The sequence below is a fragment of the Periophthalmus magnuspinnatus genome, chromosome 7, assembly GCF_009829125.3.
Source record: "Periophthalmus magnuspinnatus isolate fPerMag1 chromosome 7, fPerMag1.2.pri, whole genome shotgun sequence".
Lineage (NCBI taxonomy): Eukaryota > Metazoa > Chordata > Actinopteri > Gobiiformes > Gobiidae > Periophthalmus > Periophthalmus magnuspinnatus.
This window is the reverse complement of record NC_047132.1, coordinates 22939211-22964656: the sequence shown is the minus strand read 5'-3', so window position 1 is coordinate 22964656 and position 25446 is coordinate 22939211. Positions and strand designations below refer to the sequence as shown.

The window sequence follows — 25446 nt, the reverse complement described above, 5'->3', positions numbered from 1 at the left end:
CTCGTACATTAGTTTTGAAAAATATATTCTATTGTCTCGAACTGTGCTTTTTATTAACATTACCATATAAAAATGGTATCAAGTGTTGAGCCTTTTCTTTAGTAGCAAAATAAAATAGTGAAGTAGTGAATAGTGAAAAAACAGTACTTTTCTACAAGCAAATTTGTTTAATGTTCTTCCTAAACCTCAAGCAGAAACTTAGTAAGACAGAGAAGCAGTCAGACATCTCCATTCCATTCAAATTCATTAGCGATGACCTGCCGCACAATGATTTATTGCCAGCATTAATATCCTCATTGTTGTTTTATTTCATCCCGCTATCAGATTAGCTTGACTTCCAATAGAGATGTATCATAATGACTTTAAATGGAAAGTCAATGGCGTCTGTTGGATTCACTCAGATCTATAATGCAAAATGTGTAGCTTTATGTCATCCCGGCTGGTGTGGATTATTGGATTTGCTCCAGCAGATTTGCCTATAATGCTCACTATGAGGAAGAGCCTCAGTGGGAGAGCACAGTTTGAGTGTGACAATGCGTATTGTAGGGAAAATGAAAAAATATGACTAGAGTGTTTTGGAATTTCCCCCTAAAATTGTATGGTGCAGTGCAAAAGTCTTGGCTTAAAGGTGCACTGTGTGTTTCTGGTGGGGGTCCGCCATCTGGGGTCTTGTCTCCTTGCAAAGCATTCAGGCTAAAATTGCATAAGACAAAATTGTAAAACATAATCTCCCTCAAACTTGCTTGTTTGCTCTTGACAACCTTGTCTTCTGTCTCGTCTCTGAAAATCCTCAGGCAGTGTTTAGAGTCTGTGGACCATTTCTATGTAAAGTTGTCTTTTTGTAGCTCTCAAAGTTAATGTGAAAAGTCACGTACATAATATATTTGTACATATGCACACTTAATAAATGAGTATATAAGCCTGGTGGCATCACCTGTTTGTTTTCATGTAGATATTTATGTTTAATGCCTTACTATGGGAAAATTATAAGGCAATGCAAGTTTATTTGTATAGCACATATAATCATAAATGCAATGACAAATGATCATCATAAAATTTACATTAAAAGAGAAGAGTGCAGAATGAAAACCTTTCAGTCATATGCATACCTAAACAGAACCAAGATTTGTCAAAGTAGAAGCCAGTCTCACATCTTCAGGAAAACTGTTCCAGGTTTCAGATGCATAAAACTGAAATGCTGACAGAGGCTAGTCCCGTCCCTGAAGTCCTCAGAGTGCAAGATGGTTCAGTGATGGCACTAACGTTTTAGCCAGAGCAATAACACTTCCATGAAGACAATGGTAAAAGGAGCAGTAGCAGAAAAGTGACTATACCTTTAGGAAAGATTAACATCAGGGGTAAATTCTTTCTTCCCATTGTGTATCTACATCTATAAAATCTAATAATTTGCTTTTCTAGTTACTAAAGTTAATTCCATCAAAAATGTTTAATCTTAACACATTCATCCTAGACCTTTTCTATTTTTTGCACCTTGAATATAGATGCATTTCATCATTAACTTATCACTTTTTCCTTCTGTCCTATTCTTCAGGTGGGATCTGCATCGCCCAGTCTCTGAAAATCCCCCACAACCCAAAGCTGGAGGATTATGACAAAGGCGTCCAACAGTTACTGGAGTCGCAGCACGCACGAGCCGTCATCATCTTTGCCAGTGACGAGGACATACGGTAAATATAAGAGCCTCATCTGGGAATGAGAGGACAAATGTCCATGTATTTCATCAAAGCTCCTGGACATAAGCTGAAGGAAAGATGGTGTTCTGTGACTCTGTCATCACCACTGTAAATGGCATATTACCAATTCTGTAATGTTTTGTTTTGTTAAAAAAAAGGAAAAAAGATCATTATACTCAAATGTGTTAGGAATGAATTCAAATTACATTTTTTTTTTTTACGCTGCAGCAGCAATACAATCAATAATTAATGGATTTATTATTTGTTGTTTTATAAGTAATTTATGCCAATGTGAGGTAGGGACAAAAATCTAACCTTCATGATAATCTATTCTTTATCTTTTTACTAAGCTGCTAAAATTGCTGGAATTAAGTGTATTTATCTAACTTTGAGTAGAGTTTGATTAGTCAAGGGGAAAAAATGCTAATTGAACAAGTCATATTCCACTTGGAATAAAACAAAATAAGTATTTATTCTCATTGCACCTAAAATAGCAAAGCTTTACTCAAACCAAGTCCAAATGTTAGGTCAATTCATTTTAATTTATGTTAATTCAAACATTTTAATTCTTTGGCAATTGCTGTTTTCCAGTGTTTTCTGAGTCTCACAGTTTGACTTACTCTGCAAGCTTCGTGTAACAGTAAATGTTAATGGAAATGACATGTATGTAAAATGCACACACAAGTCCATTGCTCCTAACATTGCATGTGATAAAATCACAAATTGCTGATATTTAATTATCTACACACAAATTCAATTTGTGTAAGTTAGTGGTGTTCTGTGTTGAAGACAATGTTCACAGCTTTGCTACAGTCATGAAGTGGAACACACATGGTATGACCTTGTTACATTTGCTAATAGAAAATCTAGTCCAAGATGTCATTTTCCCACTAGTGCCTCACATATTACCTCCACGGTTCAGCTTTTAGTTCCCCTGTCTTGTCTCCTAACCTAAACCTGATCTCTGTGTTCCAGGGGGATTCTCAATGCGACCAAACGGGCCAATCAGGTGGGACACTTCCTGTGGATTGGCTCTGACAGCTGGGGAGCTAAGAGCAGCCCAATTCACCAACTCGAAGACGTCGCTACGGGAGCTATCACCATCTTACCCAAACGCTCTTCCATTAGAGGTATATTCACCACAGCACAGAGCATTTTGCACAGAGAAACCTGGAGGAGAATCTTGTAATAGCCCCCAAAACACAATTTACTGAAATCTGTTTGTTGTCAGCTCATTGCCAACCTGTTTGTTTCTTTTAATGAATGACAAACTCCTTAAAAAGCCACTGAGGTGTAGAGGAAAAATGTCTTACTTACAAATGTTTTCGATGCTTGATTACATACAAACTACAAAGACTTTGGGAGATATTGTATTCACTAATGAGGGGGCTTGGTACAGAGGACAGGTTTTTAAAAGGCAATAAACAAAGATAAAAACAAGAGAAACACAACTGGAACACTGCAATATAAAAACTAGAAGTAATTAGCGCTTCATCCCTAGGTATTTTAAACAGCATTGTCACGCTTATCGAAAAATATTTCAACAACAACAGTGTAGCATACTTTTGACCTTATTCTGCCCCGCCCGCTTTATCTGTAAATGCGACTAAACTGTGCTTTCTTTATGGTGGCACTTCTGGTTAAGAGGGAATCCCATTTATTTCAATGGGGAATTTTGGGAACATTTTGCCTCTAAAATATGATATAAAGTAGGTTAATTTGTGTAAAATGTTCAGTGTTTATTTGCACCAACAAGTCAACACTGCACTTTAAAATGGCTTAGAAGTCCCTATAGAACTTATTTGCTGACAAGATCGGCAGCCCCATGCAAAATAATTCAACCTGAATGACAATGGTGGCACCCAAGGCAACTTCCTGACTAAGGTGAATATGATAGTCAAATGTTGATGCTGCATTTGAAATTCTGGATGCCCGGTAGATTTACAAGCTGAGAACCTGGCTACTGTTAAATTTATGCCAAAAGGCTGCTCTTCCTTCACCCTTTGCCCCGTGTGCCTGGTCTCTTGCACCTCATCTATTTCTACTCGAGTTAGCAATTTCCTGCATTTCTCAGAATGACTTTTCATCGATCCTGAGAGAACAAGCCTGACCTTGTCTCCGCTTTTGGCCATGAATTGTACCCGGCTTAAGTGACTGCGGACAAATTGGCTACATGTGATTCTTACAGTAAACACGCTTTGGTTTAAACTGTAACAAGCAAGCGGACTTTGAATATACGTTTCTGATTCTTAAAAATTGCGCTTGCTGGATTATATCAAATCAGATGTGTCATAATTATACTAGCATTATTAATTCAAACTAATTAAGCCTCAAAGAACAGCATCGAATGTAAAGCCTAACTCAAATGCCTTTTATTGAAAACCTGGAAGCTGATTAGCAAAGGAAAAGCGAAAGGTAAAGGAAATAAATGTGTTCTTCTAGTAAACAGCTGCAGGCATACACCCAGTTTACAGGGGCACAAGAAAAGTCAGACAACTATTCCTGGATGGATTCACTGGATTCTAATATGACCTGTAGTGTGATATGTTATTGCTCTGACTCAGTATTAAACCAGGTGCAACAAGCAAAGGTTAAGGTTAGACATTAAGATTACTTTTTCATTCATAAATCTGTTTCCATGTTTTCTTCTAGTGCAGATATATTGTAAAAGCAGCTCTTAGGATCAAAATGAGACCGCTGTGCGTGGTCTACTGTCTGCGTCTTTTTATCTAAATGAACCAGGAAGTGCGTTGGCCTCTGAGAGTTGGAAAAAAGCCTTGAATAAACTTGAATAATCAGGATGATGTTGCTGCAAACTATTTTAAAGCAACAAGTTCTTTTTTTTAACCTTTTTTAAGACTGTAAAGATTACGGACGGGGCCTTTAGGGATTTTACTCTTGTTTAGTCAATAATTATGAATAATGGATACCTACCCTCCTACTATATTGAAAATAATCTCTTTTTTTTTAACAAATCCCTGAGCTAGTGTATGCCTTTAAGACACGCAGAATAAGCATTGATTTTCCTTGTCACAAATTCCCGCATGAATGCCTGTTTTAAATTTGTGCTCAGGAGTTAAATAGCCTCCGATTTGGTGGGTCAAACAAAAGCGGAGCCTCAAATTAGTCAAATGTACTGCCACATTGGACACAGCGTGTACTAATTCCCAGTGAGCATAGTCCATTTTAGATTGCGTTCACTGCGGCTTAATAAGCACTTATCATTACAATATTATAATAGCAGAAACTTTGGAGTTTTATAAAGCTCATTAATTAGGGGAGGTCTGTCCAGGACAATGCAGATAAATGGAGGCAGAGAGAATATAATCCTCTATAAATCACTGATGGAAGTGAAATCTGCTGAGTCATTGAGTTCTGATTACTGAGCACCTTATAGCTCCACTGTGAAAACTGCAAAATGGTAAAGTCATTCATCTAAATAAAGGGTTGAGGGATTGATCTTTCCTGTTGCATACTTTTGTGTCCTTAGGCAAGACATTTCAGCTTGTCCATATAAATGGCTGAATAAAATTTAAATATTAATGTGATTGTGTGTGGTTGGAAAGGTTGGTGACACCAAAATTGCAGCCATTTCTTTGACAGCCTGCTTCAAGGCAACCGTGGCATGTAAAACGTAATCCCTAAGTGCAGATAACACAGTACTATAAACTAGGAAGAAAAGGAATCAGATTTTTCCCAGTTTCCATATAAAACTTAACAGACTCTTTGACTATAAATCTCACTATATGTCGTCCCTATTGCGTTTCCTGACCCACATTACAGACTAAACAAAGCAGAAATTGTGCATACAGGCATTTTTCCAGCCTCCATTGTTTCCGCAGTTCCTCTTTCCTCCAGCTAATTCATCATACCTAAATCATGTAAGGATCGCACGCAGCTCACTCCATCGATAGCTGCGGTAATAGGTTTTATGAACATGTACACCTGCAGGATCTGACCGCCCCGGGCTGCAGTCTGTGTGGCGCCACTTACACTCCCTGCCTTATTTATCAGGCTTTCTGCTTTTTAATTAATGCCATTTCCTAGATGAAAGAAGTGATTATGGCTCTATGGGGCTGGGGAGGAAGAGGAACCACTACCACAATGAAATTTTGATGAAGCAGGCCTGAACGTATTTGCTTGCCTTGCACACACTATATGTTTTGTCTCTTTGATGCCTTTGTTTAAATTGTTCTTTGCGGTTAGGGATTTCAACTTTATTTAGTTAATCCATAGTTATAATTGTAAGTAAGTAAGAAATAAAAAGTATTAATTGTGGGACTATAATATAAAAATAAATGGATAAAATGTTGTAGGAGTGAAGATGTCGTCCAGGTCGCTTCTTCGGTTCTGGTCAAATTGCACGTGGACACTGCCTTATATCTATCTGAATGAAAACGCTAATTAGATTGAAACTGAAAACACCCATTGTTTACAGTTTTTGTTTGTAGGCTGGGTCTGTTGTGCTTCCTTAACTAGGGTAGCTCAATATGACGAGCAGCGAAATGTCTTCACTACAATGTTTTGTCCAGTTGACAGATTTTATATTTTTCTTTTGCTATGGATCAGACACAGATAAAATTAAGTAAACCTAAAAGTAAACTGTTTTTTTTGGGTTTTTTTTTTTTTTATCTGGCTGTTTAGGTCACATTATTTTTGTACATAATCATTCATTGTATGTTCATGGAGCTGGTGACAAACTAGACTAGAGGATAACGTACAGTAATGGTAACTATGGTAATGGTAACTACGGTAATGAAATTAGATTGATTAAGGATTTGATTATTTGGATGTGGTGGCAATAATCATGAACAGCTGCAAAATCATGGCATTTATTCTCACAGTGATTGTTGCACACAAACTTTATAATGTGTCATAGCTTTTTAATTACCTTATTTCTCATTGTATTATCTTTTTCCCAGGTTTTGATGAATACTTTACTGGCCTGACGCTTGAGAACAATAGAAGAAATGTATGGTTCGCAGAGTTTTGGGAGGAAAACTTCAACTGTCGACTCCTAAGTGCTTCAAAGAAAGAGGATACGAGTCGGAAATGCACAGGTAATTATTTAAACATTAGCAGTCTCAAGCACATGTGCAGCAGCTCCCTCGGTCCCTCAGTTGTGAATTTCATGTATTGAGACCAAATTCAATGACAGAAGAGACAGAATAGGCTATGGAGTTATATTAAAGCATGAGTGAATATTGTGAGTACATTTGCATACAAACTAGAACTACAATCATCAAATAATAATCCCAATACTTTGATCAAATTAACTGCTACATTTGAACAACATACAATTAATTTGAAAATATATCTTTAATCTCTTTCATTGTTGTTTTTGCCACATTAGTTTGCCCTTGTTTGCATAATTGTCCTTATCAAAACCTGCACAAGTGTGAACAGTCAGAAAGAAATCAGATTACTCGCATCAGACTCCAGAAATCAGATAATGACCAGATTAAGGATGTGCATGTAAACACAGTGTGACCAGTTTCAAACCAAATCTTACTATGGACCAAATCCTAGATCTAATTGTGACTAAACTGTAGCTGAAAAAGACAAAACAAAAGCAGCCACAAAAAAAAAAAAAAAAAAAAAAAAAGCAAAGTACAATGATTTATGCCGATTGCAGTGGCTTGTGAAAATATTCAGAGAAAGACCAATGTGTAAGTCAGATGGATGCGTTCTTGACCTTTTGTCCACATTACATGCTCCACATAGACCAGTGTATTTTTCTGCTCTCGTCTCCACGGTGAAAGTGTAGCACCAGGTGTTTTGCCCAGCGGGTGCAGGCGGGACGGTTATTATTAGACCAGGCAACATTACATATACACAATGTCTACTGCTGTGGCAATACCTGTGTTTTACATTGTCAAGCCCAGTCACCTTCTCAGCATCTCCTGTGGCCTGCCCACATTATTTTAGGTTTTTGGTTTCTGCACTGCACCATTAGTGGTAATGACTTTCGAGTCTTTTCTGTATAATCCAAAATACTTATTTCACCCATTCTCTATACAGTATGGTGTATGTACAGTACACCTCTAATGGTGTTTGGGCTTCTCTTATGAAACTATGTCTCAGAACAACAAGACAATAATGAAAATATGCAATTGAAAAGAACGACAAATTAACTAATTAACTAAACTAAATTAAGTTAACTAAATTTAACTAAAATGGTAGAATATACAAAGATACAAGATGCAAAGAGGCATTAAAAATAATTATGTTATTGGAATATTGTATTGCCTGGCCGTCATTTACAATTCCCAAAGGTGAATAGTCACATATAGTTACTTCAGTAGTTTATACTATCTCCAGGTGCAAAAATCCCCTTACACTGTATACAGGGCAGTGTATCAATGCTGCTCACACGCCTAAAGGTTATCTTTGGTCTGAAAATGAGCTGAAATGTTAACACAGGTTCCTCTGACCTCCTTCAATGTATGCAAGTTTTATTTTTACATATTCAGCAACTTTGTGAACAAGAGTCTGTCAGAGTTTTGTTATGATAATTCACTTCCTCCAGTATCTTAGACTGAAAATATTATAATTACACCCACAATGATGAATGTTACAAGTAATAGCCATAATTTCTGCTCATTTAGGTTGAATAGATTAGTGCAGCTCCGATTTGATGAATGAAAATCGGCCCAAAAAATTACTTCAATTTCAAAGAACAGAGAAATTGCAGCAGATGTACATTTTGTATTCAAGTGGTGTATGAGACAGAACACCAATAGTGAAAGGGCAGTGTACCAGGGAGCACAATACAAAGTCAATGGGAGAGTTTCTAAAGTTCAGAGTAATCTTGTTCACCTTACACATAGGACAAATGGGCAGGAGCACACACTTACCACAGTCCATCACAGTGGCACTATGGGAGATTAAGGTGTATGTCTGCTCAACTGCACTTTTTGCTCCTGGGAATTGGTCAGTGATAACGTACATGGTCTCTTCACATTGTGAAATTATAACAAAATAATCCAATTTATAAAGGTGTTTCCTTGTATCAAATTGAATTTTCCCACTATTACAAGTTGGGATTTTGATTTGGCATTACTCACATTTAGCTACGTAAAGTGACCAGGTATAAAGAGAAACTACTTGGAATTTGTTTCATGTTTGTTGAACATATGAACACTGTGATAATTATTATGACTATTCAGGAGTGTCAACTTGCTGGTGCCATTTTGAGGACGGTTGCCCATTCAAAGTATATATTTTGTTTTGATGTTGTTAATTGCTATGGCAACAGTCTTAATTTTTCATCATCCTGAAACCCATGGATAGTTTCTGAAACCCATTCCCCTACAGCATAAAAGTCTTTAGATTTTAGACTTCAGAAGACATAATTATGGGGCTGGGAAAAATATGAATGTGTGTAATATATGCGTTTCTATCAAATATATTCTAATGTATGAACGTGCAATAAAATACTATTAGATTTATGGATTCTGTATGTAGCTCAATACATCAAACCACATTAATTCAAAAGTTTGTGTGAGAACTCCTAATTCTGGTCATTTATACATCAAAAATGTAGAAAAATGAATTTGCTAATAGGACATCTGAGGTAGGGCATTAGATGTGAAACATTTTCCATATCAATACTTTTTTTTTTTGGTCTGTCAATCAGGTCAGGAACGCATAGGGATCGACTCTAAGTACGAGCAGGAGGGGAAGGTACAGTTTGTGATTGACGCGGTGTACGCCATGGCCCACGCACTTCACGACATGCACCGAGACCTGTGCCCGGACCACCCCTCTGTCTGCCCACAGATGGAGGCAGCGGAAGGGAAGACTCTGCTTAAGTACATCCGCAACGCCAGCTTCAATGGTGAGTGACACAGCACACCGCAGAGACCACAAGATGGAAGAAAGACAGGAGAAAATCAATACGTACATGATTTAAAAGAATTGTTAAAGTGGAACTAAGTACTACATCCACTTTCTGTCGCTACTAAACTGTGTATATGGTGTTTTAATAGTACTTGCTACTGTTTCTATAGTGCAAACTAGGTAAATTTGCATGTCCCATCTTAGTTTGTGTTGCCTTCAGCGGCCTCTGCAATTTCCAGTTGTTACTGACATCATGAAAGACAGCCCTAATTACAGCCAGGTGTTTCTGATTTCAAACTTCAATCGCACTGTTTGTTACATCTGCAGACCCTGCCCCTACTTCCCCTTCACTCTCGTTTTTACTCTTCCAGGTATTGCCCAGTTTAGCAGCTCTATTTGAAGAAGACATGTTATGCTTTTGTCAGCTATATAGTTTTGTTTTTTGTTTATTTATTAGGGTCCCGATTGGCTGGTTATAATATGCTCGGGATCTTTATGTTATATTAAAATCACAATATTGATCTCAAACAACTTAATAAATGAAATAAGTCAGTTGACGTCTTTGTGGTGCCGCACTGCAGTACTATGCTGATAACCCGCCTATATAGATAGTTACACTTCATGTTAGTGAGCAGAATGAAGTAAGTAAACGGCAGTGGTCCTATATGGGGGCTGGGTAAAAACAGGAATTTTGGGGACAGTGGCATCTTGATCTAAATGCCAATCAATCAATATAAACTTTGAGTGGGTAAATGAGAAGGGAAAACAATAAGAACATGGTTAAAAGCTCTTTAAAGTTTATTTAGTGTAATATGTCTCCTTTAAGTAGCAGTAGTAGTAGTTTTGATTTATTTCATGAGTCGGTCTAAACTTGTATTTCTGACTGTTTGTGTTACATTTCAGTAAATTTAAATCAATAAATTTAAGTCAGCATAATTTAGCTTGTAACTAGAAAATAACTATCACGAATCCATTTAAAGTTTGAAAATACCATAAATTAAAACAAATCAAAACTACTCAAATCAAGATAAATACTCTGAATTCCAGTCATTGAATTCATTACATATTTATGTTTTGCAGTGCAAGCGATAAAACTAGAGTTTGTATTCACCGAAGTAAAAAAATGTGTTGGCATTTTAAAAGATATTATATACTTCACACAAACTAATAAACCTGCAAAGATTTCATTAGCTTCTTATGCTTGGAGTAGCTTCACTTTATAAAGGGATTTAATGGAAAGTATAAACTTTCTGCCTTCAATGGGTCCCCAAAATATCCACAGCATAATCCAGTGAACTTTTTGTAAAGATAAGGGTCACATATCCAGCCAGTTTTAGAAACAACTGATAAAATGTGCCTTAAAGTTACAGTGTTAGTCTTGTTAGGCAGCTGAGCTAACTTCCCCTGATGTTATTATATATAGTAGATTATGTTCTATCATGACACTGTTCTATATCTGCATTGTTATATTATTTATAATGAAAGATCCCATGTGAGCTTAGCTAAGGTAGGTGGCAGAGGAAATCAGATTTGGTGAATTTACAGCTTCAAAATGAGAAAGGGGTTTATAAATCTAGACAAACCATTGCCAAATATGCCTATTTGGACAGAAGACAATGATTACAGACTTCTACAGTACACAGCGTCTTCACAAAATGTTCCACATATGATTAGGTTTATTTTACACAGAAATCAGCATAAAAAGTTGGGAGAAAAATGCCCTAGTTTCAAAAGCGTAGTGTGTTTTTTCTTGTACATGAAAGCAGCTGGGATGTACAGATGGGTAGATATGAAGAAACAAGAAAACTTCAAAGATCCTATAGATATATTTACATAGACTGAAGTTATGTCAAAAAAATCCCTAGTTGTACAAAAAGCTTTTCATCTCAGCATTAGCTAAATAACCATTTATGTCACTGCAATGATAACATGGGTTTGTTGATTCTTCTGTACATTGTTTATATTTACAGAGCTGCTATACTGTACTGAAGCATAATTGTGGCTTGATTAAAAACATCAGAACTCACTGTGTACCTTACTGAATAACTGCTACACTGGGATGTGTTTCTTAAATAAATAGTCTATTTATCACCATAACAAAATGTGTCATACAAAGAGTTTAACAAATTGAATCTAATTGTCTTATCCTACAGAGGTTGCTGTTGCTGTCACTACAAAACTATCAGATTTATTATATCTATACATTCTTTTGCATTTAGGGGATGTATTAATTATAATACTGCTCTCAGTGAAAATGCACATCCTTTGCATGTATAATGTGATGCAGTGCTTTGTTATATATCCCAATGCAACACTTAAATATAGCTTTTAAACCAGAAGATAGTAGGCAGACGCAAACAAATAAGACTTATGAAACCTAACTTGGGCACTGAAGACCCCATAGAGAGTGTAAGAGGGTGACAGCGGCAGAAAGGGGCCATGTGGTAAAGGAAGTCTTCCTGGCAAATTCATAATAAATTCATGTTCATTATTGAAGCGTATTTTAGATTTGCACCACAAAACAGGATTTTGGATTCTGGAAAACCACGGAATGCAGAGTTTGCCATTACTGAAACAACTAATTGTGTCTGTCCTCAGTTACAGAGGTAACAACTAAATCGCTAACTCCAGCAGTCTCTATGGCGGCATTCTCTCAGGTGAATAAAAGCCAATAGTTGTAATTGCATGAGGGGCACAAAGGGATTTTTCTCCTATTTACTTCCAGCAGATTCAGGCAGTGTATTTTCCTCCCTGAGCTGACAAAGATAGAGGATCATTTCACCTGGGCCAAAATAAGAGCCTCACTATCTCCTCTGCCTTTACCCATGCTGCTCCCACACCATTTTACTGCCAAGTCCAACTTTAGTCAGACCAATCTCGCTCTACCTTACTGCAGTGCTTCACATTGAGGCACAGCTAGCACTGGTGGTACATCACACTCTCCTGGAAGACACTCAGGAGGCTTTGCAGCATGAGAATTTTAATTAGCAATTATACTAGTGTTATTCCTGTTGGTCCTGCAATAGTCATTATTCAGTCTGAATCTGATTCTGAAGGGGGTCTGTCTGGTATAATCCATATGTGAATCTACTTATGGTTATGTTTAGTCATAACCATAATCAGGTCAAGTCCTTTAGACTTGACCTGATTAGGTCCTGGTATTGTTATTTTTCAATTATTATTATTTATTTATTTATTTAATTGTCATTGGTCTTTCGTGTGCTTTTTGTTTATTTTTGTTTTTTAGCTTCTTATTTTCCTGGTTAAATCCGGTAGGCCATACCACATTATCTTAAACTAATGTGTGTTTGTGAGCTGATGTTGCGGCGGCTTGTGTTGCTCTCCCTGCTGTGCCCCTCTGTGTCTGAGGAGAGAGAGGCGCTTTAAAAAAGGAAAGAATAATGATGTGATAGAAGCGCAGCAGTGGCTCCCCGGTCCACCCACACCGCTCAGCAGCCCTGCTCTCCTGTCATGTGTGAGTTCACAGCCACATGCAAATGCATAAATCTTTCATCTGAGACAGAGACTTCACCATGGAGCCAACACACATAGTTTTGTTCCCTTGAAAATAACCGCAATGGAAAAAATACAGTGTGATTCATATTACCTTTTTAACTACTAATACAGATGATACTTCATTTTATTTTTCAAACTGCAAAGAGGAGCATGCCCTGGCATATGTGTCACTTTAATGAATGAGTAAGTAAACTGTAAGAGTGGTTAGCATTTTGAAATCACTGGCCATCTGCATACTCTGAGTAGAGTCTGCACCTTAACAATAGTAAGACAATGCTGAATTTTAGTATTAATCTCACAAATGTAGAAAGAAAATGAACTGTTTGTCAGGCTGTCCTTTGATCCTCATAATGAATGACTGCAAATACAGACAAACTGTCCGCTGGGCCCACCACGCATGGCCATAGATGCTACAGGGCAAAGTTCAACCACGTCTGTATACCAATTATTTCTTCTGCTGTCTTCTTCTCTAAAAAAACAGGTGATAACATTTTGAAAAACCCTCATGATTTATTATGTGCTGATAACCCTGTCAAAGCTTTAGCACACAGGAGTCAATACTCTGTCAGTATATTTATATGTCAAGCCAACAAGTCAAATGTTCTGTGAAGGCTGGAGTGACAGGTGGCAGTAACCACCCACAGTGTTTGACACGAGGTTCAATGTGAAAAAAAAAAGTTACCTCAAGAGCAGCTAAAATCAATTCTAGTACACCATGTCTTCTTCCTTTTTGATTTTGTTGCCTAGTCATCTGCTCCATGTTCTGCAGAAATTAAAACTGATGTCAGAGACGACTTTTGTGGAGTATGTGATGTGGCGTTCAGGGACATATTGTTTTTTTTTCTGTTGCAGCAGCAGGTGACACTGGAACACTGGTCTTAATCAACATACAAATGGCTACTTAAAATCTCATGAGCGGACATCTATATTGTACAAAGTCAAAAAGGGCATTGCAGTAGCTTTCACTTAGAATGTTTAGTTTCAGTTGCTTTGTCAGATCTATTTAGCTCAAAATACACTACCACACGTAAAGGACATAGAGTAAAGGTGAGTTTTTAATTTGTAATAACTTTGAATGTATATGTAAATTGCACATTTATAGTATATTATAGGTAAATGAGAGGGTCAGAACCGTCATAAACCTTCCATATTATAAATCAGCTTGCAAATATAGATGATTTTCTGGTGAAGTGTAAAAGGTAGAGTTGATGTTAACTGCTGCAGTACTAGTAATAAATGTTAAATAAATGGTCACATCAGAGTGTTTTTTATCAAGGAAATATTCACCATTGGTGGAAACAGGGGTCGATTATAATTATAATAGATGCGTAAAGGACGGTGTATTAATCCTTATTGTAATTACATAAAAACTAGTACAAACATTGTTTGGACCACATTTAACTTTTTTCCCCTCTACTGTTTACCCGAGTCCTTGGCCTAAAACTTTTCTGAACGTTGTTCGATGACAAATGTCCTTGGATAGAAACTGGAGGGAGATCAAATTCCCTCCTGCCTTTAAATGGAAAAGGTGCTGCGGCCTTGGAGCCAAAAGCCACAGGTTTTGTTCCAAATGCAAAAACACAACGCACTCCCAAAAGTGTGAAAAGAACATACGCCTCTGCTCCTAGTCTCTGAGCTGCACTTTTTATAGCCCTTGCTAATAGTGCATTTAATTCCCATGCTCGTGCCATCTACCCCCCACGCTTCCCAATACACAGCCCTGTCCTATTTCAGAAATGGTATCTCCATCCTCTTACACTGAATAATGCACATATTTGTGTTGACGTATATTTAATTAAATATTCTAGTTCAGGGGTAAATCTAGTCTATCCTTTTAACCTGATTGAGTATGGAGTATGTACCATTTATCTTTTCACTGCTTTGTTTTAGTGGCTTGGCAGATCAAATTAAAGGTGCACTATGGTAAAGCCACCAGGCTGAGTTACAGACCAGAGCAGTAGAGAGTTTGACCCCACTCTCACTAAGAATTTATGGTATGAAAACCTCTAATGCGTGATGCCTTACTGTGGAACTTCCCAGGCAACAACATTTCTATAGCAAAAAGCAAGTAGCAGACCCTCCACCAGAAAGCTTACATAGTGCACCTTTCTTTGACCCATTGCTACTGATTAATGAATACTGATGAACTGACAAATTACGGTAATTAAGCCTAAGTCTACATAGTTTTTTGGGTTATTATTTGCCCAAGAGCAAGGTAACACTAGCTAATGTGTCTTTCTTTTACTATCCTTTGCAGGAAAAGTTATTTGAAATCCTTGGTTTTACTTGTATAGACCTAGTGGATATGCCATGACCACATGTTTTCCATTGTATTCTTGCTGTGTGCGTGACAGACATGACCTCATCAGAGATGCAGAGTTCATCTATAAACTAAGGTACACCACTTTTCCCATTAGTGCATTCATTCATGCCCTGAAACACAGCTCATGTTGAGTGACATTTGCATTTACACGTCCTGCGTTCAGCCTTTGTTGTATTATTAAGAGACTTGCACCAGACCTTTACGTGTTTGAAAAGAAAAACGATTATTTCAGGTGTCTTTCTTCTAATTAGTGGCGTCCTCAGTGCTCTGCTTGAGACAGGTTGCTCCACGCTGTGAACAGATGGGACCTGTATGACGCGTTGGCTGACCTGTTTATCCTCCTTATGCCTCCTGTTGTTGTCCACGAATACATTTATTATAAAGTGATATGTATGCCTAATGATGCAGAAGGCATACAGTCACCATTTTAAAGGTACATCCCTGCATCTAATAAGACGTCAATGAGATCACTTTACCTAGATTTGCCTGTTTTTATATTCATTTATGCATCAGTCTTTATATTTCATGGGTTTGGTTGTTAAAAGCCAAGGACACATTTCAACCTTTCACTTTTCCATTTGGAGGCATAGCGCTCTGGTAACAGTAATATGATTAATTTTGTTGTATTTTGTCAAAATAATTATGCATTGCAACAAATAGTATCAGTAAGCAGTGGCAACAAGATTCCAAATCCCAGTGGAACTTTCCAGGTTAAATAAATAAAAACAATAGTGTATTATTACCAGTAGTGGTTGTTATGACATTCAGTAGGATTAACCTGCTTTGTGGCAATGACATAAAGTAGTTTCAATATTATCGTTTATCATAATATTTCTCTGTAGGGATATACCGTGCTTCAAAATGTGTTATTGTGACAGGCCTAGATTTGTGCTTTTCTATGTAAACCTCATATACTGTTTTGTTGACAGTTTAAATTGACAATTTTTCATGTTTCTGTTATTAAGGCCTGTCACAATCTCTCCTTACATATGTCTAACACCTGTACCTGCATATAGGTGACTAAATACACTGGCTTTGTGGGATGTAAATGTGAGACTGATTATCTTGAAGATGGAAAGGACTGCCTAATAAAGCAGTTCAATGTAAAAAAAAAAATGCAAATGTGTCCGGTTGCTACTATACTTATACATATAGAGCAGGTAAGGCGGGTTTTATTGGCCAGTGGGGAGTTCTCTAAAGGTACATGCTATAGGTCAGGCTGTTTGAGGGCGCTAACAGGAGCGAACACACACACCTCTTCCCTGTGTCCGTGTGGGCCGCTCTGCACAGTTAGGGATCAAAAGGTTATGTTTTCCTCATATTAGCGACCAAGAGCAGGGACCTTCATCTAACACATGTGCCTCTGTCTGTGCTCTCTCTCTCTTTCTGTAACAGGAAGTGCAAACACCTCGGTCGTGTTTAACAAGAACGGAGACGCCCCAGGACGCTACGACCTTTTCCAGTTCCAGATGACCAACTCGTCTGGGCCAGAGTACAAGGTGGTGGGACAATGGGTGGAGACGTTGCAGCTAAGGGTAGGTATTCATGTACATTATGCAAATGAGAATCTCTTATGTCGTGCCATTCATGGGTTTCAGCTTCTTGCTATAGGCAACATTTAAGGAGTTTTTACTGTTCAAGAAATTGCTATGGCAACAGTTCTAATTTTTTACCATTCTGATGGATGACAGACTAGCTCAGAATAAATAACCATGATTCTTTATTTATTTTTTTACATTATTTTTAAATGCAAGAGAATGAGTAACAACACGTTCAGTTTATCTGATAACTATGTAACACCCAGACTATGTTTTTTATTAAATGTCAAGTCAAGGCAAGTTTATTTGTATAGCATCGTTTATACACAAAGTAATTTAAAGTGCTTCACAGAATAAGAAAGACATTAAAATTACAATGCAACAAATTAAAACATAAATAATCATCATGAAATTAACAGAAGAGTGCAGAATAAAAACCTTTCAGTCATATGCATAGCTAAACAGAACCATTTTGAGCATGGATTTAAACATTGTCAGAGTAGAGGCCTGTCTCACATCTTCAGGAAAACTGTTCCAGGTATTAGGTGCATAAAACTGAAATGCTGACTCCTCATGTTCAGTCCTGACTCTGGGCACCAGCAGGAGGCTGGTCCCTGAAGTCCTCAGAGTGCGAGATGCCTCATATGGTACTAAAATGTCGAAGTTGAAGGATAAACGTAATAAATATTCAAACTCTGACTTCTCACTTCCCCCATGCACCACAGGTGACTTTAATTAAAATGAAAACATATTTCTTGTTGACAGGGGAAACTAGTACGGCAACAAACCTCTTGGTAGAGTAAACAGTCAAATACTTTTCAACACCTAACAACCCAGCATATATTATAGGATAATGTGGTGGTGAATACACTAGAGATGTATTTGAATTGACTTGTCCTTTGTAAAGCTCAATATAAGAACAGAAATAACTCATTCATGCACAGATTTGACTTAAGGGTTCAGGAATAGCTTAAAAGCAATGTCTCAAAGAATTGTACAGTAGAAAGAAGTAAGAGAGAGGGAGCGAGAGACAGACAGTGATGTTCACGGATCACTTACATCTTGCGTCAGACCTCCCATCCGCGAAGAAGATAAAGGTGAAATTAAGAACATTTTTTTTGCTAAAGTGTCAGGCTCTGGATGGGCTGTTCACTCTTTGGCAGCGGCGAGATGTTGTCAAAATCTGACACCTAAAAGCTTGGCTCGTATCATGGCTCTCATAGATTCTGCACCACACAGCTTTCCAGGTTTCAGCAAATATTGTGTTGAAACAAATATGAAATTCTGTTGCTCTGATACTGTATTTGACGTGTGCTATATGAAACTGCGACTAGGATTATAACAGGGATATGGATTGTTTCATCTTGTAGAGTTGACACAAGTTTAATTTCATTGCACAAATATAATCTGCCATCACTGCAAACACGTTCCACATCAGACAAAAATCTACCAATAGTCTATCTTCTCAATATTCAGTCATGATATCTTAGCAAGTCTGAAATCATGTTATACATGTTTTGAGTTAACATTTCTTTTTAATAATTATCATGGTTGCATTTTACATATCCTATTATTCCATACTTGCATACAGAACTAAATTTCTCTTGGAATATATTGGATTGGATATGAATTTTATCTGAGGTCATTACGTTATACAGTATAGATATTTATTCAACCAGACATTGCATTATGAGTGGTTTGAATGACAGATTATGTCTTCATCATACCACCTGTTAGTGGGTGGAATGAATGGACAGTGAGTGACCAGTTTGTCCTCAGTGTTGATGAGTTACAGGCAGGGATAAGGGCGTACATATTTTTGTGGGGTGGACCGGTCGATATCTATCAAAAAGGGTCAAGTGATGCATGTGGAGGAGGGAGGGCTGTCAATATGAACCAATAAATAGATGAGATGCAGCAGTTTGGATATCTGAAGAAATCGATGATGGCTGACCACTACCAATAATAGGTTGGTTATAATGACATGCATGTTATTATTGCAATATTGATAATTACTTGGGCTTTTTGTTGAATTCTGCATCAAACTTGCAATTCACAATCTGACCGACTTGATTTTCAACCTTTTGCAAAACACATTGGCTTTTTAAACCTTATTGCCATCTGTTTAATTATGTTTTTGAGTTTTTATAATTTTCTGAATCTGAGAGTGATCCCTTCACTGAAGAGCACTATAGGACATGTACACACATTATTATGTACCACAAAAACTCTTATTTGCCATCTATATCAAAATGACTCAGTGATAATATCGGGTATAGGAATAGTTCCATCTCTAGGGGCCATCATAAAAGTATAATTTTATTGCACAAACACAGAGTAATATTGGTGTTTGGGGCCGAGAGCTGCAGACGTTCCACGATGCTCCTCTTAAAGCTCGAGGTGTGGCTGCTACCTGCTGTAATACATCTGGCTGTCATAACACGCGAATTGGTCCGGGTGATTCATACAGACAATAAAGAAAGCGATGAGGGTTTTATTTTATTTTGGGTCCCAGTCATGGATTGAAATTGTGCCTGTAATAAGATGAGAGCAGAGCTAAAAATTCAGTACAAATGTAAGTCGGATAACAGAAAACATGACATTTACATAGAGATGAGGTAACATTTGCATAATGGCTCTCTGGATCCTAAGAATTAAAGTCAAGCAAATGGATTTGATGGTCCAGGTGGAGTATCGTCTGCTGCTGCTGCTCTGAGCGCAGTCAGATTACAAACACTGTCCTGGTGAGAATGCCATTATGCTGCTACATAATAGATAGGTGTGGAAAGTAACTAGACACCTTTTCTTAAGTAATTGTTGTTGTTTTTTTTATTTATTTCATGAGCAGGTAAATTTTTTGCAAATGTACCTGTATTTTTTACCATTTGTAATGAGGAATTTAAATTCTCATAAGAAATGACAGGTTTGAATTCTGGGTAAACTGCTTCATCAGAGCAGTGACAGTTTTTCTATCAATTTTTACAGTAAGCTACCTCCAACCATTACAACTTTCATTATTATTGTTTTAACTTTCTTTTTTTTTTTTTTTTTTTTTTTTTCAAATGCATTCTAAGTTTATTATAAAGGTAATCAAAAAAATTAAGATGCATTCAGAACCACAGAGCATTTTCCTATGTAGGACAATGTAAAAATATTGTTTATTACAATATATACACATATATATGAGAATATAACAATATAATAATATATGCCCTCATTTTCCATCTTTATTTATCAAGGTACTTTTCCAGAATTAACTTTTTTTTGATGAAAGTTACTACAAGTTACTATTACATATTGTTTAGAAGTTAGGTTCCCATTTCAGAATTTCTACAGTTATTGTTTAAAAAAGCCATTGGAAATATAAGGTCAGACTAGAGTAAAGGTGATATAATCATGATAAAATATATAGAGATTAACTGCAGACTGAAGTATATCCAAACACAAATGAAAAGTACAGCACTGGTTTGAGTCCGAGGTGTCAAAATGCGGCTACGGTCTCCATGGTGACGCTGCCGATGGTCTCATTACTGTTTCCTCTCTGTGTGTAATCGGGAGCTCTTCCAGTGAGCACCGTTCATTGTCCAAATAACAAATGGCACCTTCATGCCCTCAGATAAATGGCAGATGATAATCGAGCCAGACAGCACAGAAACAACACATTTGTCATACAGGTGCACACAATGCTAACGATAGACACCAGGGCTATGCGTGTGTGTGTGTGTGTGTGCGTGTGTGTGTGGGAGAGTGTAGAGCTGCTTTTATTGGATGGTGCCACTTTTAGACACTTGAGTATCTATGGTTCAGGTGATACATTAGTGAAGCTCTCAGACTTAAGTGGTTATTACTACACAAAGCATATGGGAATGGTGTTTTTTGGCCAAAACAATATTGAGGAATACAGTATGGATAAATAATAGATTATGAGGTACATATAGATAGGGAGTTGCAGGGTGCTTTTTAAATATTTTTTTTAGTTGCTTGTACCACAGCAAAAAGTACAGCAAAAAATACATTAGTTTCCCCTATGTGGGACAATACAGTAAAGTATACTCAAGTATACCCTAACTTACATATAACAGCTTTTAACCGCGAATGCACATTTAAAATATATGCATGTTTTCAGTCTCTTTTCAGTCCATTACTTTTACATGAGTATTTTTTTGGTTTTGTTTTTTTGTCTCTGCACCATGATGTAGAAACTGTGATAGTATTTCACTGATGTTTATGACAGTAATTCACTTTTTTTTTTTTTTTTTTTTACAGTAAATATGTCATTTGAAACCTTTAACAATGTAAAAAAAAAAAAGTTTTTCAAATCAGTAAATGTAAAAGATATTCCCTACAATTAGGAATGGCATCAGTAGCCTCTGTCTAAATTCCACCCACTGTCTCTTGTTTTCTCTCAGGTGGAGGAGCTCCAGTGGCCCGATGGGGATTTGGATGTGCCCCTCTCTGTGTGCAGCCTGCCCTGTAAGACTGGGGAGAGGAAGAAGAAGGTGAAGGGCAAACCCTGCTGCTGGCATTGCGAGCTGTGTGACGGCTACCAGTACCAGTTTGATGAGACCTCCTGCCGCCTCTGCTCTTACAATATGAGACCCAACCCCAACCGGACTGCCTGTCAGCCCATCCCAATCATCAAACTCGAATGGCACTCTCCCTGGGCGATCATCCCCGTCTTCCTTGCTATGCTTGGGATAATCGCTACTATTTTTGTCATGGCCACATTTGTGCGGTACAATGACACGCCTATAGTGAGGGCGTCTGGGCGCGAGCTAAGCTATGTGCTGCTAACGGGTATCTTCTTGTGCTACATCATCACTTTCCTCATGATTGCGAAACCAGATGTTGGCGTGTGTGCGTTTAGAAGGATCTTTTTGGGGTTGGGGATGTGCATAAGTTACGCTGCTCTGCTCACCAAAACGAATCGTATCTATAGAATTTTTGAACAGGGAAAGCAGACAGTTACAGCTCCAAGATTTATTAGCCCTACGTCCCAAATTGCCATCACTTCTAGCCTAATATGTGTGCAACTTTTAGGCGTCCTGGTATGGTTTGCAGTGGACCCTCCCAACACTATTATAGACTATGACGAACAGAAAACTATAAACCCAATGCTGGCTCGCGGTGTACTCAAATGTGACATCACAGACCTCCAGATCATCTGCTCTTTAGGCTACAGCATTCTGCTAATGGTCACATGCACCATATACGCCATCAAGACCAGGGATGTACCAGAAGACTTCAATGAGGCAAAACCCATTGGATTCACCATGTACACCACCTGCATCGTCTGGCTGGCATTCATCCCCATTTTCTTCGGCACAGCTCAGTCTGCAGAGAAGGTAAGCAACAAAAAGTGCCAATGATTTTATAAAATGAAAATATAAACAAGCTTTTGGACTAAAATGGGAAATTTGGTCCAAATAACTATTTATATTTAGCAGTGAATTTAGGGATTATTCCAATTAGAGATATAGATGGAACTAACAGAAGAAAAAAAAAATAGATTCTGTACTATTGTGAGATATGCAGCTTATGGCTCTATGGGAAATAAACATGAAATAGGTCTTGACAGAGGTCTGTGATCTTCATTTGCTTTAGTTATTTGTATTTTCTTCTTTCTCCCTGAGTTCATACAACATCGTTTAATCTTCTTAATCTATTCAAAACCTGAGATCTTTTCACAGTATTAAACCACCTTTTATTAGTTTTCTTCTTTTTAATCTAGTCCAAACATTGGCTCACCTGAATGGTATTTGTGCAGCCCAAAACAGAAGGTGAGCACTTTTAGTCCCTGTATAAGTCATGGAATCATTTTCCTTTGTTTGTTTCTTGCCGGTTCAATGAGATGTGCCGAGCCACCACGTACACTGTCAGAAATAGTCGTTGAAAGCCAGAGGAGCTTGATGCTAAGTACCAGGATCCTGCAGTGCTGGGGAACTGTCGGGGTTGGGGGGTGAAAGCAGTTCCAAATTCCATTATCTCAACTCTTAGCCTAAGGGTTACCACTGACTCTAATATCTTGTTTTGGAGAGCAAGAGGGATACAGTGTCAAACCCATAGCGCAGCTTCATAAAATATAGACAGTTAATTCTATATTTGATCTAAATGCTAGATTTACCTTTACTCAACTTAAACTTAAACAACTTAAATTTCCCACACAAATAGTTTCAGATGATTTGACAATAATGTTTATGTTTGATATGCCTTGTATGGTTATAAAAAATGCAAGTAAACCTCATCAAATGAATGTTCTTTAGAGATGCTATTGATTTTCTTAGAATGTTCCCACTGGAACTACATTCTTCTGGCCCACTCGCCAGAAGAATGCATATTTTATTGTTGTTTTTTGTTTGTTTGTTTGTTTGCATTAAAACGCCTGCATTGAAAAAATAGATCAATTTTATTCCATACTGCAGGACATTCATACCAAACCAGTAACAAGCAGGTTGCATTCCCTCCTCCTGAAATATTTACACACTTTTAAATAATAGCTTGTGGAAAATAAATAGGTTATTGGAGACGTCTAAAACCTGTGTAAACAAGACTATTACGACAAAGGTTGATTGATCAACAGTTGCAATCAACGATACATTTGACAGTTGTATTGGAAGTGATTGAGTGTGTGACATTTGGATCCTTTGGACTATGTTTGCTGCTTATCTGGTCACTGATGAGCTGAATACAAATCCGTGGATGGGCGGGCCCTGTGTGCACTTGTACATGCAGTGTGTACCAAATGTGAAGCACGCACAGGATTCCACGCACTCGCAGAACATCGATGCTGACAGGAAAGTGTTACTCTAACCTTTTCAGAGGCAAAGCGCTCAATATCCTTCCTGCTAAGCAACTGCACGAGATGGATCAGAGAGTGATTTGGCTCATCTCAATTTGCTGCTGATTTCATAGATGAACGACGCCCTCAGCTGCGATTAGGAGTTCATTATGTTACTTGCGGCGACTAGAGAGGCAGTAATGTGTTTATCTTTCCCCTTTATACAGTTAACTCCTTCTTCACACCGGCCCCTCCCACCTGCTCACCCTCAGGTCACACGATACTTAACTCTAATGTATTGGATAAGGATACATGCTTGTACTTCTTTAAACTTTTAGATTTGAAGACTGTTATCAAATGAGCAATTATCCACAATTGATTTTTCATAATTTAATTTACTATGTTCTTTGTCAAATCAATGAAGAGTAACGTATCAAACATTATTAGATAACAAGTGAGACAGATAACTCTATAAATTGCTGGTAAGAAGTGCCTTTAAGTGTCAGGAGTCACATCACCTCTGCAGACGACATGTTTCAGACTATGGCTCTCTCTCATTTATAACTCCAAGGATTCCAAAGTCACGCTTGATAAACTATGAGCATATTTCATAAACACATTTCTTTCACCAAGCAACCCCATATGATATATTAAAAGTCGGAAAATATGAAGCAGTTTTCAGATTACTTTTTTGCAATCTATCATTAATGTGCCTAAATCTTCCCACTCTGACAGGTACATTTAAGAACATTAATGATAGATGGCAAAAAATCAACTTTTACTAATTAACTTGAACTGTCAATCAGGTAATTCCCACACAAGCCAAAAGCAGCTGGAGAGAGTGAAAACTCAAAGACCAAGGTCAGCAGGTCTCTAGGACTGAGGTTAAATACCCAGGTGGAGCTCTAATAGAGTGAATTTAAATAAGCACAAATATGTAACATTTTAAATGCCCCAAAGGGTCATTTACAACACGAAAGAAAAATGTAAGACCAGGACAAGACCACAGCAGAGCTACAAAAGAAGATGCAGCACGGTCAAATACAAGGACTTCTTTGTCAGTGATGACAAATGGGACTGTAGATGTGCTACCAGGGAGATGGCTCCAAAATGGACACTTAAATACTATCCACTGAGACAGTTTTGGAGGTGATCTGTCTACAGCTGGGTAGATCACTGAGTATATTGGGTACTGATGGAGTAGATAGGAGCACTTGGCAGAGGATTGTGAAAAATTAACCACAACAGTGCAGATATATCACTGTTTAACTTTGTTTATAAGTTTACAATTTTCTTTATTTCCAATTGTAATCTGTTCTTTTTGGATCTGTGTATTATTGTAAAGTTTATTATAAACAATAAATCAATTATTCTGATTTAATAATAATTAGAATGCATTAGTCTATAGCGCTTTTCCAGAAGCTTAACATTACAATTTTGTGCATTCATTCACTGTATACACTAAGTATGGTGGTATTATTATAGTTACAGCTGTCTCAGACTGATGGAAGCAAGGCTACCAATCCCCTATAACCACTACCAAAACTCACACACTACAGTTTTTTTGACAAGTTTTACACCAGATGCCCTTTTTTTCTTCCTTTGTGCCTGTTTAATCCTAACTTACAACTCTGGATTTGTAAATAATGTGCGACTCCAGCACATCGTTTGTTGGGTGTGACTAGTCTGACCTATAGTGCTGACAATATCCCCAAGAGTAGTAAGCACTTTTTATAGTGTTAGAGACTCTCCTTC

At 37.5% G+C, this 25446-nt stretch overlaps 1 protein-coding gene across 1 annotated transcript in view; it reads left to right on the top strand.

The window, feature by feature from the left end:
- LOC117373903 (metabotropic glutamate receptor 7-like) overlaps positions 1 to 25446 on the top strand; it is a 90196-nt gene that overhangs the window by 47326 nt on the left and 17424 nt on the right. Inside the window, exons 3-8 of the mRNA XM_033970024.2 lie at positions 1553 to 1688; positions 2670 to 2824; positions 6617 to 6754; positions 9334 to 9534; positions 16771 to 16910; positions 21323 to 22258. Coding sequence (XP_033825915.2) covers positions 1553 to 1688; positions 2670 to 2824; positions 6617 to 6754; positions 9334 to 9534; positions 16771 to 16910; positions 21323 to 22258 — 1706 coding nt within the window. The remainder of the gene's footprint in view (positions 1 to 1552; positions 1689 to 2669; positions 2825 to 6616; positions 6755 to 9333; positions 9535 to 16770; positions 16911 to 21322; positions 22259 to 25446) is intronic.